Source organism: Pocillopora verrucosa, chromosome 3 (assembly GCF_036669915.1).
Source record: "Pocillopora verrucosa isolate sample1 chromosome 3, ASM3666991v2, whole genome shotgun sequence".
Lineage (NCBI taxonomy): Eukaryota > Metazoa > Cnidaria > Anthozoa > Scleractinia > Pocilloporidae > Pocillopora > Pocillopora verrucosa.
The window spans coordinates 10,768,087-10,782,832 of NC_089314.1; the positions used below are offsets into that span (position 1 = coordinate 10,768,087).

General features: G+C 38.6%; 2 protein-coding genes across 2 annotated transcripts; one reads left to right on the forward strand and one right to left on the reverse strand.

The window, feature by feature from the left end:
• The first annotated feature begins 1,956 nt into the window (after positions 1–1,956).
• On the forward strand, positions 1,957–5,139 carry LOC131797982 (processed variable antigen). Its single transcript, XM_059115643.2, has 3 exons — positions 1,957–2,095; positions 3,503–3,568; positions 4,700–5,139. Exons 1-3 carry the CDS (start codon positions 2,029–2,031, stop codon positions 4,906–4,908), a joined length of 342 nt encoding a protein of 113 aa, XP_058971626.2. The 5' UTR covers positions 1,957–2,028; the 3' UTR covers positions 4,909–5,139.
• Positions 5,140–5,652: 513 nt separating this feature from the next.
• LOC131797940 (transcription factor TFIIIB component B'' homolog) lies at positions 5,653–14,529 on the reverse strand. Its single transcript, XM_059115605.2, has 11 exons — positions 14,251–14,529; positions 12,928–13,598; positions 11,821–11,976; positions 11,156–11,268; positions 10,300–10,383; positions 9,075–9,227; positions 8,639–8,680; positions 8,089–8,171; positions 7,705–7,799; positions 6,826–6,880; positions 5,653–6,191 (listed from the first exon to the last, which is right to left on the reverse strand). The coding sequence occupies exons 1-11, from the start codon at positions 14,390–14,392 to the stop codon at positions 6,073–6,075; spliced, it is 1,713 nt and encodes a 570-aa protein (XP_058971588.2). The 5' UTR covers positions 14,393–14,529; the 3' UTR covers positions 5,653–6,072.
• Positions 14,530–14,746: the final 217 nt, after the last annotated feature.

Here is a 14,746-nt window from a genome sequence, read left to right on the forward strand (position 1 = left end):
AGCAGTTTCCATATCTACATAACAGAATATCTCATAATATATTACTTTGGCCGCTTTCTACTCGGAGAGAAAAATTTTATTTTTCGTAAGCGGACATAATTTGTCAACAATGGGGATTTTCTTGATAATTTACATCGTGGTCATTTTCTGATAAGTAAGTTTATAAACCACTCCACCCCTAAAAATTGCCTTTCTGCACGTCATAATAATTTCAGCTTCAGCTTATTAAACAAGTTTCAGATCACGCGTGTCTGGGAATATCAAATATCTCTGGGGAACTGTTATGCGTCAAATGTTCCTACCACCAACTGGGCACTTGTACTTCAAGCTTATTATATGAAGAAAAAAAAATTGGTCTGATTGACCTCATTTGTATCTACGAAAGGTCATCAGTCAAGCGAACGACCCAACACAACCGATAACAATAATTTATTTGATGAGTTAACTCAAGCTTAAGAAGATGTGATTTAACACAAGAAAATTAAGAAAATGCCAGACAAGCCCTTGAGTGACGCAAGCTCACAACGCTATTGGTACAACTAGCTAGAAGATAAATTTCTCTTCCAAATTCTTTTCATAGTTGAAACAAGTCAATTTATGCTCGGGGAGACGATTTGTTGAAAATCGTCTTCAAAGTTTTTAAGAGTCGTAAGCTTTCAAATATTAATGTTTTAATTAGCTTGAAATGAGTGACAATTGAAATGAGTGACAATTTTGTCTTTTGTTTTCAAGAGGTATTTTAAAAAAGTCTGTTCAACCCAAAAGGTTATGTTTGAAAATGAAATGTACACAAATTAAAAACAAATCGGGCGTTTTACAAGCGAAAATCAACTTTGGCAGACATATTTTTTTTACATGATAGTTCAAAAAGGTCAGTTATAGCTTCTTAAAAAAGCTCCAGAAACGACTCATCGCTAGAGATCGTGTTTGTAAGCAATTATCTTATCTCTTGTAAAGTTCTCTAACTGGTTCCACTCACTGAAGATGACGAGCGTAAATTTTGGTTCTAATGGGTTTGCTAAGTAACTGAGTAGATAAGCACTCTCTAGGTTTCAGGTACCTGTTGGTATTAGCATTCAAGGAGTCGCAATAGAGCAAATTACGTTTATCAACATCTTGCCACGATGGACAGCGCAAAAAACGAAATGTGATGTTCTAAATTATATTCTGTCTTTTAAAAGCTTATCTCAGTGAACTTAGCCACGCAAAAGACATTAATAATTGATCGGTTGACTCCCTGATTTATGTCCGAGATGAAGCTACCCACTTAAAATGCGTGACATCTTTTTATGAGGAGATAGCTCACTAAAGAGAATTCCTCTTACAAATGAACCAACCTTGACAGTTAGCAGAAAAAGTTTACCAAGCTTTCGTAGCTTAGAGAGTTTAAAAAAATTGGCTTCATAATTTTGCAATACCCTTCCACCAAGCTTAATTCTATGCGATAAAATAGTGCCAACTAGTGTGGACTGTATTCGTAGCTGTTTGGGGAAGGATGACCAATCACAATTTTTGGTAGATTTTTCTGCTCTGAGATATGGGTTACGAACCCTCTTCTTTTTCTAAGGAACGGGTTATACTCGCTTTTACTTTGCACAAACCAATGGCAGGTTCCCCTAACTTTTCAACATATCACTTGTTAAAATCCTTACCCTTTCAAATACCTCTGCACCAAACATTCAGTGGGAGCATTCCGTATGGCAAAGAATGGGAACTACCCCCCGGGGGAAGGGGTTAGTTGAGTCATCTTTAAGACTCCTAAAATTGCAGGTATTGATCAGGTAGCCATAATGGACAACGGAGTCAACGAGCAATTATTTGCCTACTTGTTCTTCGCTGCAATGCACTAAAAATTTTGAAGCTTATTTTTAGTCCATTTAACAACCTAATAGACATTCATAATTAATTTGGTGAGTCAATTAAAGTTAGACCAGAGTAGATGTCATTAACCACAAGAACGCCATAACAGGTCAGTCAGCTCGCCGAGAAGGGAACATTTCAGTCGCAAGAGAACAGACCTTGACAACAATGAAGATTGTTTTGATTTTCTGTCTCATCTTTTGGATGATGTGTTCAGTTGATGCAAAACACCACAGTAAGTTGTTTTTAATGAAAGTCAGAACTTGTGGCGAAAAATATTATCTATTTTAACTCAATTTACAGTCTTTTCAGTAATCTTCTCAAAAGGCGATCTTTTTTTTTAGGAGGTTGTCAGCGTTTCTCTAAATTCATCTTGCAAATTATCCTCTAAAATTGTCTGTTTTGTGTTTTCGCTTTTTGCGGATGTGAGAATCACGGTTGTAACGTACCGTAGAGACAAATAATACGCGATCTTATTCTGAGATCAATCACCCAAGAAATAGAAAATAGTAATTATTTTTAAGAGGTCTCTTTAGAGGTTGAAATGATATCACAGACGTGTAAATAGACGTCGTGTTATGTTGATTAAATGACGGGTTTTTTTTCTTTGAGAAGCATATCGTAACCTGAAGCCTCCGGTGACTACACTACGGCTGTAAAACGACTTTTTCAAAGGCTGAGTTATCTTTATAGGCAAATTTCCCTCGAGTTGGTTTTGGGTAATTTCTACAACGCAGATTTTTGACAAATAATATCCTTGTCTTAATATCAGTGACACATTATTTTCAGTTTTCATCATTCACCACGATCTTTGTTCCTTAACCCTTTTACGCCTAAGAGTGACTAACATCTAATTTCTCCTTACAATATCTCCCCTGAATCACATATGAAGGTCACAAGAATAAGGAAATGATCACCAACTAAAAGAAACTCTTGATCGTTAAACAAATTCTCCTTGTAAGCATCTTAAGAAATGTATGATGAACAGTAATGAGAATATACATTCTGATATTAGGGTGTAAAATGTTAATGAACGTTTCTTGCAAAATATTCAATATCAATATACTATGACACAAAAATATGGTTACAGATACTTTTAATGAGTGTTAGAGCAAACGACCTGGTTTTTTTTGCGCTGAGCGGGTTGTGCGTGTGCTCTTTGGCAGTTACAGTTGGCACAAACAACCTAATCTTAGAATTTAGACGATGGTTTTTTTGGTGAAAAAGGTTAAGTGTATCTTTATGGTGATTTATCTAGAGAGTGTGGTTTATTTAGTTGCTTCGAGTGCTTTAACTGAATGATCGAGAGCTCGAACTGGTGCTCAAGTTGGTGAATTTAGGCATGTTTTCAAACGATTAGGCCGTTCACTGGGCAGAACCTCTTTACATCCAGAAACTCTTTGTCGGTACTTGCTTACAATCTCTGAAAATAATAATAACAATAACAATAATAATAATAATAATGATAATAATAATAATAATGATAATAATAATAAAATGCTAAGATCTGGACTAAACTGCTCAGGATGAGTACCTCACTAAGAAATGTTAGACTCTAAATTGAAACTACTGACTGTTTGTACAAATAACAGTAATTCTCCAAAATGATTTAACGTAACTCACATGTTGTGTTTCTTTACAGAATCAAAGTCTCATGGCAGATTAGGACATCACAAATCCAGTTTAGAGGAAAAACCCTTGAAAAAAGGTGAATACGTGATGAGAAGCTAGAACTGAACTGGATGCCTAATTGTGCCGTCCGTAGGAGGATCCTTGGGGGCGACTCGTTACTGATCGTTGGCTCGTAACAAACAAACAAGCTCTTGAGTTTCCCACTCGGCAGGTTCTCTGATCACGAGCTTTAAATTATGTGCAGGTGGCAGATGAAGCCGAGGGAAAAACATTCAAGTGTGTCTTGAGACGGGTCATTAGGTGAACTTTATCCTGGCACAACTAAAATCCCCACCCTCCCCTCCCAAGGCGATTAATAATGACTAGCCCCCACACTACTTTTGCTTTCCGAATTTTCTATTTCGCCAGTCGAACTAGCAATAAAAATAAGCGATAAAAATAAAGAAATTATTGTACGTGGAATGAGAGAGATGGTAAGTTTTGAGCTCGGTAAAGAAATTTAAAAATATGTTTTTCGTCTTGTCTCGAGTGTGGGAGTCCTCATGAGGAATCGAACCTCAGACCATTGGATTCCGCGCTCCGATGCTCTACCACTGAGCCAAAGAGACTCTACTCTCTATTTATACACATGACGCCATCGACATTGCTGATCCTAGCGGTATGCAGGACGCTTGTCATATGAACTTCGTAATAGACCTCGCTCACCGTAGAGTCTCTGTGGCTCAGCGATAGAGCAAGCTTTGAGGTTCGATTCCTCATTCCCACGCTCGTGACATGACGAAAAAACATCTTTCTCTAAAGAAATTACTTCATGACGTTTAACATGCCACCTCAGTCAGTGGCGAAGCAGGCGGGTTTCGAGTTTGCCAGCGATTAGTGCGTGGGAGTGTTTGCGAGGAATCCACAAAGGTTCTCGTAAAATAGTGAGAGAGCTTTAAAAGCTCCCTCACGCTCGCGTAGCTCGACGAGTCGAATCTCGCGGAATACACCGCTCGTGACGAGGCGCTAACAAGAACTTGTTCGCACACTAATGCCTGCCTATCTCGCAAACTAATTCTTAAGCTTGGAGGTCCGACCAGAACTGGCCTGGGTTTGAGTCTTCACAGGAATTCAGTTTGTTTTTCATTACAATCTCGAGACCAATGTTTATAACCTTTCTCTACGTTAGCGTTTCCTGGCAAACTATTTGTATTTGTTGCTATCTTAGACCAACCAGCCAGCCGTCACGGTATTTTCGATAGTGGAGAATCTGGGGAAAGCAGCGAATCGGGCGAGTCTGGCAATGGGAAAGCTGCAGACAGTGGCGATTCTGGCGAGAGCCCGTCGACTGCTGAGAGCGGGGACAGTGGTGACAGCGGTGACTCTGGCGATAGCGGTGACTCTGGTGATAGTGGGGACCAAACCAATTCAAAATAAAATGAAGAAAATATTTTTTTTAGATGCACCATCGATTTGATTCAAAGAGTGCGACTTTAAACACCTTCAACTGGCCTGAAGACCAATAAACGCTTGCACAAACGGCAAATCATATGGTTCAGTAATATTCATTTCCACAAACCAGATACTTTTCTCTTCCTTACAACAACATGAAGAAACAAACACGCTTTTTAAATTTCTTTGTCAAAATTAGCGAGAGGTAAAAGAATTACTCAGAGCAGATTATCATAGTTGGAATTGAACCGCGGCACATGATGTCCTCTCTCTCTATTACACCACAAAGCCGCTGGCCGCTAAATTGTGAATTGTCAGATGATATGGAAGACGTAAGTTGAGAACATACTCTTAACCTTAACATAACTGCAAGTCAATTCTTTGTCTTCAGCCCCCCTCCCTTTTCCCCCTTCCCTCCCCCTCCTCAAAAAAAGAAGTCGATTCACTAATGCGAAAAGCAGAGCCCGATTACACGTGATCTCAGTAACCGAGATGTAGCTCTTCGTCTTGACCACTTCAGCCTGCTTTTGCAGTGAAACTTAAAATACTGTTTCTTGTTCAATCTGCTAACCGAGATGAGTTTTCTCACATTAACAGAAATCGGGCTGAACTCTCAACCAGCCGAATAGACTGAAATTATTCATATAACCAGAGAAAAGAAAACTTCGCAAACTCCATATAACCCAAGTGAAGAGGCCTGATCACATCATCAACAATGTTTGTCACCAAGTGTTTCGAGAACGTTTATTAAATTACGTTTCTTTATTCAGATCTTTACAAAATTATTCAATGTATGGAGGAGAAAATGTACGTCAATAACCTGCCGCAACTTTAGCCAATTCCCGAGTAAAATGTGAGAATTTTCGTATACCTTCTTAACTAATTTTTTTAAGTTATTTCAGTACAACTCCAAAAACGAAGCTGTATTTCATTCCACCTTCCAGCTCCAAATAGCGAGCTACTGTTCAAACATAATACAACCCATGTTTATTTCCACGGTCTTTTGCATTCAAACTTGAACGATCTTCAGTCTGTCACGGAAATAGATCGGCAGGCATCAAGTCTCTTAGCGACAACTCTACCGAAAATCACCGGCTCAATGAGTCGTTCACGTTGGTTTAAAGACATGAATGAGCAACGTTAACCGCTTCACAACTCTTGATTGCGGGGTGTTGAGCTGAGTGGATCAGTACCTGCCAATTCGTCGTCTATCTCGTCTTCGTCAACTTTAGGAGCAAACAGCTCTATATCAATAGGATTACGGACGCCTACAGGGATAAAAATACTCAAGTCAAGCTAGGAACACCAGAACAGCAAGGAGGAGTAATTTGTACGCAGCTCTTTACTGAGCCTATCACGAACCGGATTTCTTTTCGCCATCCGGGATACCACACTACGCCTGCGTCAACTAGTTAAGTCCAAACCTCGTTCCCAGGGTCCCTCTTTTTCCCACCTCTTCAGCGAGTTAGAGGAAGAAGGTCAAATGAGGGCGTCTCTCTCTCACCCAAAGGGAGTGGAAACAAGAGAATCCTTGTACTAAAAGTTGGATAGGCCTTGCTTGATACAATTTTCTGTTTGCCTTAAACACGCAAGGTCAAAAGATTATAAAATTCTCTTAGCAAGATCCAATTATTAATTCTCCATACCGATTTTACATTTCTCTGTGAATAAGACAGGAGAATTTTGTCTTATTTCAAGAAGACACCTGTTGCTGATAGGCTTGTCTTTTCTCATTAACCTGTTTCCAGGATAAAATATTTGAATCGCAAGGAGAATTTGCGGCTTATTCACCTTAAGGAGCTGCAGGATTTTTACATGTAGCTGTACTTCAACGTAAGAATGTTTTTTTTTTCAATATATATAGCAGAACAAGGAAGAACACAGATATTATTTTATGCTTACGGAGTGCTTTTTCTATCAGAGTCCTGTGCTGTTTTTCTTCCCGCTTGAATTTGGCCTGAAAAGAGATGTTAGAACTTTTATAGGGAAAAAAAACCAGACAGAAAGGAATTGGGGAATGGGAGCGAGATGAGCAAAGGAGAACTAGGAAGAACAAAGGTTCAAGGGGGAGGTGAAGAGGCCAAGGCAGGTATGAAGGAGTGAAGAGGGGAAGGGAGGGTAGAGTGGAATGGGAGCGAGGTGAGCAAAGGAGAACTAGGAAGAACAAAGGTTCAAGGGGGAGGTGAAGAGGCCAAGGCAGGTATGAAGGAGTGAAAAGGGGAAGGGAGGGTAGAGTGGAATGGGAGCGGGGTGAGCAAAGGAGAACTAGGAAGAACAAAGGTTCAAGGGAGAGGTGAAGAGGCCAAGGCAGGTATGAAGGAGTGAAGAGGGGAAGGGAGGGTAGAGTGGAATGGGAGCGGGGTGAGCAAAGGAGAACTAGGAAGAACAAAGGTTCAAGGGGGAGGTGAAGAGGCCAAGGCAGGTATGAAGGAGTGAAAAGGGGAAGGGAGGGTAGAGTGGAAGGAGGAGGCGATGAAAGGGAAAATGGGAAGAGTGGATGGAGGGGGGACGAAGGCTGGAAGAGAGGTTAAAGGGGAAAGAAGGTGGAGACGAAAGTGATGGAGGAAGTGGAATAACAAAAGGATGGCGTGGAAAAGAAGAAGGAAGGAATGAGGAAGTGGAAAGGAGAGAGGGATGAGATTGAAGGAAAAGAAGGAAAGACAAGAAAAAGGAAAGAAATCTGGCCAACAGAAGATGTACATAAAATTCATGGAGAGGGCAGGAAACTGGTGTCAAGAGAAAGAAATATCTTTTCAGTTCAAACCAACAACAGCCACAAACCTTAAGCTCCCTTCTTGTCCTGTTTGGAAATATGGGTGTCATGAGACTGAAATCAGTTCCAACTTGACTGAGAGCTTTGTAAAACGTTTGAGTCTCTGAGAAAGTGAATCATCAATGTAAGGGGCATTTCTTGAATCTCATTTCTCTCAAATCAAGAAGAATTAAAAGTATTAACTGAATACTCAGCGCACTATGATTTTTGATTGCATGTGATTTTTCAGAGATGGGAAACCGGCTCCTTTCAAATAATAAATTTTTTGTTCCATTCACATGAAGTACATCGGAAGGGCAAAGTCCTTGGATTATTAAATCGAATTATTTCTTTCAAATTTCGAAGCCGTCGGTAAGTATTGTGTTCTTTCATTGTCAAAGAATGTAACATACCTGCCAGTGACCACCTTTCTACTTTTCTATGCTTTAAGTAACCACTAAAAGTGACGGCGTCAGCATCTTCATAGACGATTTCACTGCAGTGAAATAAAGGTAGAGATCCAAGTCAGATTGTCGTAAATCGCAGGGAAAAGAAAGATTTTCGAACTTGCAAACGAAAAAAAACCACACACACACATCATCATCGTCATCTACTAACGTACACTTAAAGAGGCTTTTTCGCTTTGGAAAAAATTGATTTTCAAGTCTCTACTGATTTTTAATTTCTTTTTTGTTGCCAGCTGGGAGAATGTATTGATATCTCAGGGCGATATGCCTATTTTTTGTTTCTATACTTACCTTGTAGGTTTACGCTCAAGTCCCCTGGAAGTCATCACGCCCGAAACCTGAGTCATATCGCGACATGACTTCGGGCGAAATGACTTCCGAGTGAACAGACCGGTTGCCTGCTGGAGAGTTCATTGTTCATAGGAATCGACATAAACAACAATGACAGTTTCGAGTACATGAAACTCAAGTTCTTTGAAATCTTTTCACGCCCTACCTGTTTTCTAGGGTATTTTCTGGCGATTTGGGAATCAAGAGGCTGCAAAAAGAAACAAATAATCAAATGGAGGAAGAATAAGAACATCCACTGCTGGCCAATAATTCCATGAGATTATAAAATAAGTTTAAAAAAAATACGTCTTTGAAACCTTTTTAATCCAAGAAGTGACGAACACCAGATTGAATAGCGATAGATCATCAAGAAAATTGTTGAAAATTTGGAGGGATAATAACTATCGTAGAAGGTTACACAGTCTTGAATCTAAAATGGGCTTGTTCATAGTACACTCAACGGTACAATCAGAGATGTACAGTTGCAGCTTCGTTTACTGCCAGCTGGACTTGTCATGTAACATGTGCCGGTCTCCCTTGGGCGATGATTTATAGGAAGAAGACTAACTGTACCGTTGATGTGATCAGAGCGACAGACATACCTTTCTTCATCCAATATAATGGTGCCATCAGCAGCCAGCTTCACGCGTGGGGCAACAGCTGCCCCATCTGTGTCATCTGCGTCAACAACTGGCTCTTGGCTCTCTAAGGAAGTGTTTCTTCCAGAGGCTGCCCCATCCTCTGACCCTTTGTTTCTACAAGAAAAATCGTACCACTCAAATGAGAAAACTTCGAGGACCAAGTCTATTTTCGAGACGTTCGAGACGTTCAGGAGATTATCGAAGGCTTTGAAGAAATTTTCGCGCGATCAACTTTTCAGGCGACTAAAGCTTCTTGACCGTTTGCTGTCGAGTAAGTAGAAAATAGTGTAACACACTGTGATTTTTACATCCCTTTGAGCCTAATTTGGTGACACAATTTTCTAAATGCAACAACATTTTTTCGTTTCAAAACCTGTCCAGTATGACTATCACTGTAATCAATACTCCTATTGAAGTCTCATTTGCCACTCCTTCAGAAATTGTAACTTTTCTTAAAAAAATATTAATCATGACAGTAATGATAATAGGGAAGAAGGATCTAGGAAAAAAAGGGAAAAAAGACTAGGTAAACAACAAGTTATTCCTCTTTCAACACTAGAAATAAAGAAAGACGAAATACTACTTGAAATTCAACTAGCTGGCAACCATTTGGCTTCCCAACACTTTCTATTTCTCTCCATACTTCTTCTTTAACCCTTTACACCCCAACATCAGTATGCATATTCTCCATATAGTTCTCTAAGCATTTCCTGAGGTGCTGACAAGGAGAATTTGTATAACAATCAAGAGCTTCTTTAGTTGGTGATCAGTTCTTTTATTCTCCTAAACTTAATGCTTGATTCAGGGGTGATATGGTAAGGAGAAATATTAGATGCCGGTCACTCTTAGGGGTTAAAGGGTTAAGAATTCGAGATGCTACACTTAGCCTGTGTATGTAACAGCTCTGATCTTTTTTTTTTTTTTTTAATTTTTAATTTTTACTTTTAATTTTAATCTTAATTTTTAGATATGAATTTTAACTTGTACTTTTATATATTTGTGTTTTATTATTGATGTATTCTTTTAATCTACAAAATTTTTGGTCTTGAATATTCAGTTGTAAAGCGCCATGAGCATACAGATATGGCACTATAGAAATCCTTGCCACTATTTATTTATTTATTTTTATTATTATTATTATTATTAATTTGTACACAACCTGTGGCCTTTTTACTCACAAACTTACTGTGAAATATTTAGGTCTTGTCCTTTCAGGTTTTTGCTTTTGTTCTTGTCATCTGCTTTTCTTTTTCTCCCAGTCAAACTTGAACTGCAACCGGTGTAAAACATTTTGTTTACATCACCAATTATTTGTATCATTTTTAAGGCTAAAATATCTATATGCACTGTTCCAGGCCTCTTGAAAGGTATACCAGAATAAAGGGGGGGTAATTTTCTATAGAGACAGTGTTGCTGCAATGCTGGAAGGTACAGCAAGATAATCTGGTTTTAGCTGCTAAATTGGCCATTGTAAAGAGTTTCCAAAGTTGATGCTTTGAGCACAAGCCCTTTGTCAAAGAGAAGGGATGACTCTCATTATGTCAGCATTAGAATCTCTACATAACTAGTAAAGAAGGTTGATTTTGCGAAAAAAACAAAACAAAACAAAACAAAACAAAATAAAGCGCAAAAAAAAAAAAACATAGAGCACATAAACCTGTCTAGAATGATGGTTATGCAAAATATTCTTCATACTGTTCTCTATTCATTTCCTAAGGTGCTGACAAGGTGAATTTGTTTAACAATATACAGCTTCCTAAGTTGGTGATCTTCTCATTTATTCTTGTGACCTTTTTGTTTGATTCAGGGGTGTTATTGTAAGGAGAAATAAGATGCCAGTCACTCTTACACATCAAAGGGTCAATAATGGCTCAGCTCTCAGCTCCAGAAAATGATTAAACTTGTAACTCTCCTCTCAATTTACCCTGTTCCATAATGAGTTCAACACTAAATTTTCAGAGCTTAAATTCCAAAAAAAAAAGTCACACTTAGAAAGGAAAACTGATATCTTAAATCCTGGGAGCTAATTGATAAAAGCTTACCTCATAGGGTTGGTCTTGGGGTTGAAGTAAATCAAATGCTGCATGGTCATGTGACTGGGATCTGATGGTTCCTTCAGTTTATGGGGTCTGCCACCTCTCTTTCTTTTAAGACCCTATAGGGAACAAATGCAAAGTGATCAGTCAACCATTCACAGGAAAGAAGGCACTTGATGGGCTGCAAAGTGGGATGAACAAGGCACCCTGCAGCCTTATGCCATTTTAATATAACATAAAAAAGATTAAAATGAAATGAGGTAAATTTTGAGTTTGAGAGATGCCATTCAATGGTAACAATTGTGGGAAAAAGAAAAAATATGAGTACCCAGATTCTTACAGTATGCCAGACACTTGTCGTATAGGAACCTAGTGTACAGGCTAACTCACCAACAAGTTCTCTGTAGCCCAAAGTTTGCCATTATGTATAACCCTTTGACTCCCAAGAGTGACTGGCAAATAATTTCTCATAACAGTAACACTCCTGAATCAAACATGAAGGTCATGAGAATACATGAAATGATCACCAACTAAAGAAGCTCTCGATTGTTCAAAACATTCTCCTTGTCAGCACCTTGAAATGTATAGAGAGTAGTAAGGAGAAAATAAATTCTGATAATGAGGTGTAAAAGGTTACAAAAGGAGAAACATAAGATCAGTGTACTGTATACCTTTTTTCTACTTTCTTCATCCTCTTCCTCATCATCTTTGTCGTGGATCTCTGGTACTGTAACAGGTGAGGTTCCATAGTCAACATTTTGGTCTTCCTCTGATAATGTCCGCATTCTCTTGCCTCTACTCCCACTGCAACTCACAGCACTTTGTTCCTGCAATATCAAAGAAAAGTTTCTTAAGTTTAAAGGTTACAAATGTTTTGGTTGATTCATTATGCACTATATATGAAGTCTAAATTTATTCATCCTGTTAGTAATAAGTGGAAAGCCAAGTTTACAAGCTTTTGCTTCCTGTATTTTTTCAAAAGTTCCCTTTCAGTTAATTCATCTTCACCACTAATAATTATTGTCACTTGTATAATTATTCTTCAGTTAGTGGTAAATAAAAATCTCAAAGTCAGCGACCCAAGTGCAAAGCACAAAGGGCATAAATTTGAGTAGAAAAACCAGGTTCTTTAACTTCCAGTACCAACAGAGAAAACAAGGTTTGTAAGATTTTTAATTTATCTCAGAGTTCAAAAACATCAACATGTATGTCTCACCAATTTGTGTAAGAGAGCTTTAGCATATAAACCCTACTACAGTCAATTACATAATGTTACTTTTTAGTCTCTGAAAAAAAAATTACCATGGCTTTCAAAAAGTTTGAAAATAGAGGGCAATTACAAAAAGGTAAGTGGTCAATTTACTATAACCCAATTAGGTCCATCAGATTTCATGCAAAACTGGAAAATACTCAGTTAAAAAAATCCCACACAATCCTCAAGGTTTGCTTTGACCTTGGGAAAATTTTAAACATGCAATCCATTCACAAATTAGAACCTGTCACTGGTAAATTACGCATTCAATTACACTCAAAGCTGGGAAATGGCTGCTGTACAAATTTTTGACAGTGTTTCCATGATGGTACAATTTGGTGAAAGTAGGAGAACGTACATACAACTGGGAGACTAGAGAGCAGTTTAAGCTTGTTTCTTATTGAAAGCTCTGAATCTGCACTTGTGATTGGTCACCTTGAGTTGACCTTCGAACTTACATTTTTTTATCCTGTAAGAGAAGTTTTCATTGAAATAAAATAAAAATGTCCATAATCTCTTCACTTACAGATATAAGTCCCTCATCTCTGTGAGCTGAATTTATTTCTTCTTGCCTGACTTCATGAAAATCAGGATTTTTCTCTACATTTTCTTTTGACACAGAAGAACGTCTCCTCCTTGCAGCTGACCCAAGATTAGGTAAGACCCGTTTGCGACGTAGTAATGAAGGTGTTGTCCCACCATCGGAAGGTTGTAGCACTGCAGTATCAGAATTTGTGTTCCTGTTCTGTATTTGTGATGGTTTTACCACTGTTTCCTGTGCAGTAGGTTGAGTTCTTTGTTCAATGTTTGTAAGAGAGGCACTTGTCTCTGCAGGGTTTCTTGTTGATGTTACTGCCTGATTTCCCTCTTGACTACTAGGAGTACTGGTACCATCAGCATCCTCTCCATCGAAAGTTAATCTCCTTGACAATGGATCTTCTTTATCACCCAACTGGCCTTGTGAAACTGGTGCAATCTCCTCCTTTGACTTTCCATCCAACTCATTTTTTCCAGCATCTGCAGATGTCTTGTTCTTTGTTGCCGCATTTGGACGAGAACGAGCCACAGAAACAACAGTAGGTTTGATACGCGATCTTCGCTGTGATCCAGTAGTGGCAGTGGAAGAAGACAACAATGTTTTTGATGCTGCTGATTCATCATCTCTCTGTCTTGTAGATGAATTTGCTTCCAATGGTTCTAAGGATTTTGTTGTTTAAGCAGAGAGAACACAAAAAAGTCTTGAATTTAACGTAACTAGGGCATGGTGTGGCAATAGACTGGAATGAGGTAGCCACTCAATTATTTTTTCTTGTGACAGAGGGAGGGGGGAGGAGGGGGTACAAGATCCAAAATCAAACATCTCCATTTTTTAGATTTCCAATAGTTGACTCATATGCGACACTGAACAATACTTTCAAGTCGAAACCAATAAAAGTTGTAAAAAGAGTTTATTTTTATAATTTTGTAAAAGTATGAGATTTATGCCACAAACTAGTACAAAGAGGGAAATAAACCACAACTTCAAAGATATACCTTAAAGACATCTGAATACCGGTCAAAATGTTACGTGTTTAGTATCCAGCTCCCCTTCAGAAATTTCTCTGAAATTCCTCAGAAATTCGAATTCAACTTGTTGACGTGCTTTTAGAACATGGGTTTGCCAAGAATGGAATTCCTCATCGAAAAACGAATTTTAAAGTAGAATGAACACACAGCGAATCGATTTGCCCACGACTCATGATGATCAAAAGGGTACGTATAACTGGGTAACTTTTATAAAACTATCAACATTTTTCTAAAAACCGAAACATAAACGTTGTCAAGAGGAAACTATCACAGGCTAACATACCTCCAGCAGGCTTCCTTGCTGACTCTTGTTGCGGTGTATTTATGTTGTTAACATTGCCCTCAGAACTCGCCGCCGTCAAGGAACTGCTTTGTCGGACAGTTGGCCGAGGAGTCGATAAAACAGGTTTAAAACGGTTTCTCATATCACCTAAAGGAGCGATTCACAAACAAGTCGAATACTATACCTTTCTTTCGTTTGACTTCATTTTTTAGTTCTGCTTTTAAATATTCTTCTATTTACCACGCAGAAATGTAGAAAGTCAACTGATTTACATTCACGTTCAGGGGACGTTTGTTTTGACCTCATACATGAAGTACAGAAAAATTGTAATGTATGCTGCTGACCACTGGTAGACAGCTTAAGTCTACCCAGTCCCCCCTGTTATTAATGAGGTCAACGGTATGATCAAGTAGCAGAATTTGCCTTGAATTGATGAATATGGAACGAAAATTGTTTTTTCCTTTACTCATAGAAACTGCTCACAGCCTATACTTCC

What these genes read in the sequence shown, in the direction of transcription:
- LOC131797940 (XM_059115605.2), bottom strand. Translation starts at nt 14,392, where the DNA reads ATGAGAAACCGTTTTAAACCTGTTTTATCGACTCCTCGGCCAACTGTC. An exon ending in AGCAAGGAAGCCTGCTGGAG is followed by an intron (nt 13,599 to 14,250) that starts GTATGTTAGCCT and finishes CAAAATCCTTAG; the next exon opens with AACCATTGGAAGCAAATTCA. An exon ending in ATTATATTGGATGAAGAAAG is followed by an intron (nt 8,681 to 9,074) that starts GTATGTCTGTCG and finishes TTCTTTTTGCAG; the next exon opens with CCTCTTGATTCCCAAATCGC.
- LOC131797982 (XM_059115643.2), top strand. Translation starts at nt 2,029, where the DNA reads ATGAAGATTGTTTTGATTTTCTGTCTCATCTTTTGGATGATGTGTTCA. An exon ending in AGTTGATGCAAAACACCACA is followed by an intron (nt 2,096 to 3,502) that starts GTAAGTTGTTTT and finishes GTTTCTTTACAG; the next exon opens with AATCAAAGTCTCATGGCAGA. An exon ending in GGAAAAACCCTTGAAAAAAG is followed by an intron (nt 3,569 to 4,699) that starts GTGAATACGTGA and finishes TTGCTATCTTAG; the next exon opens with ACCAACCAGCCAGCCGTCAC.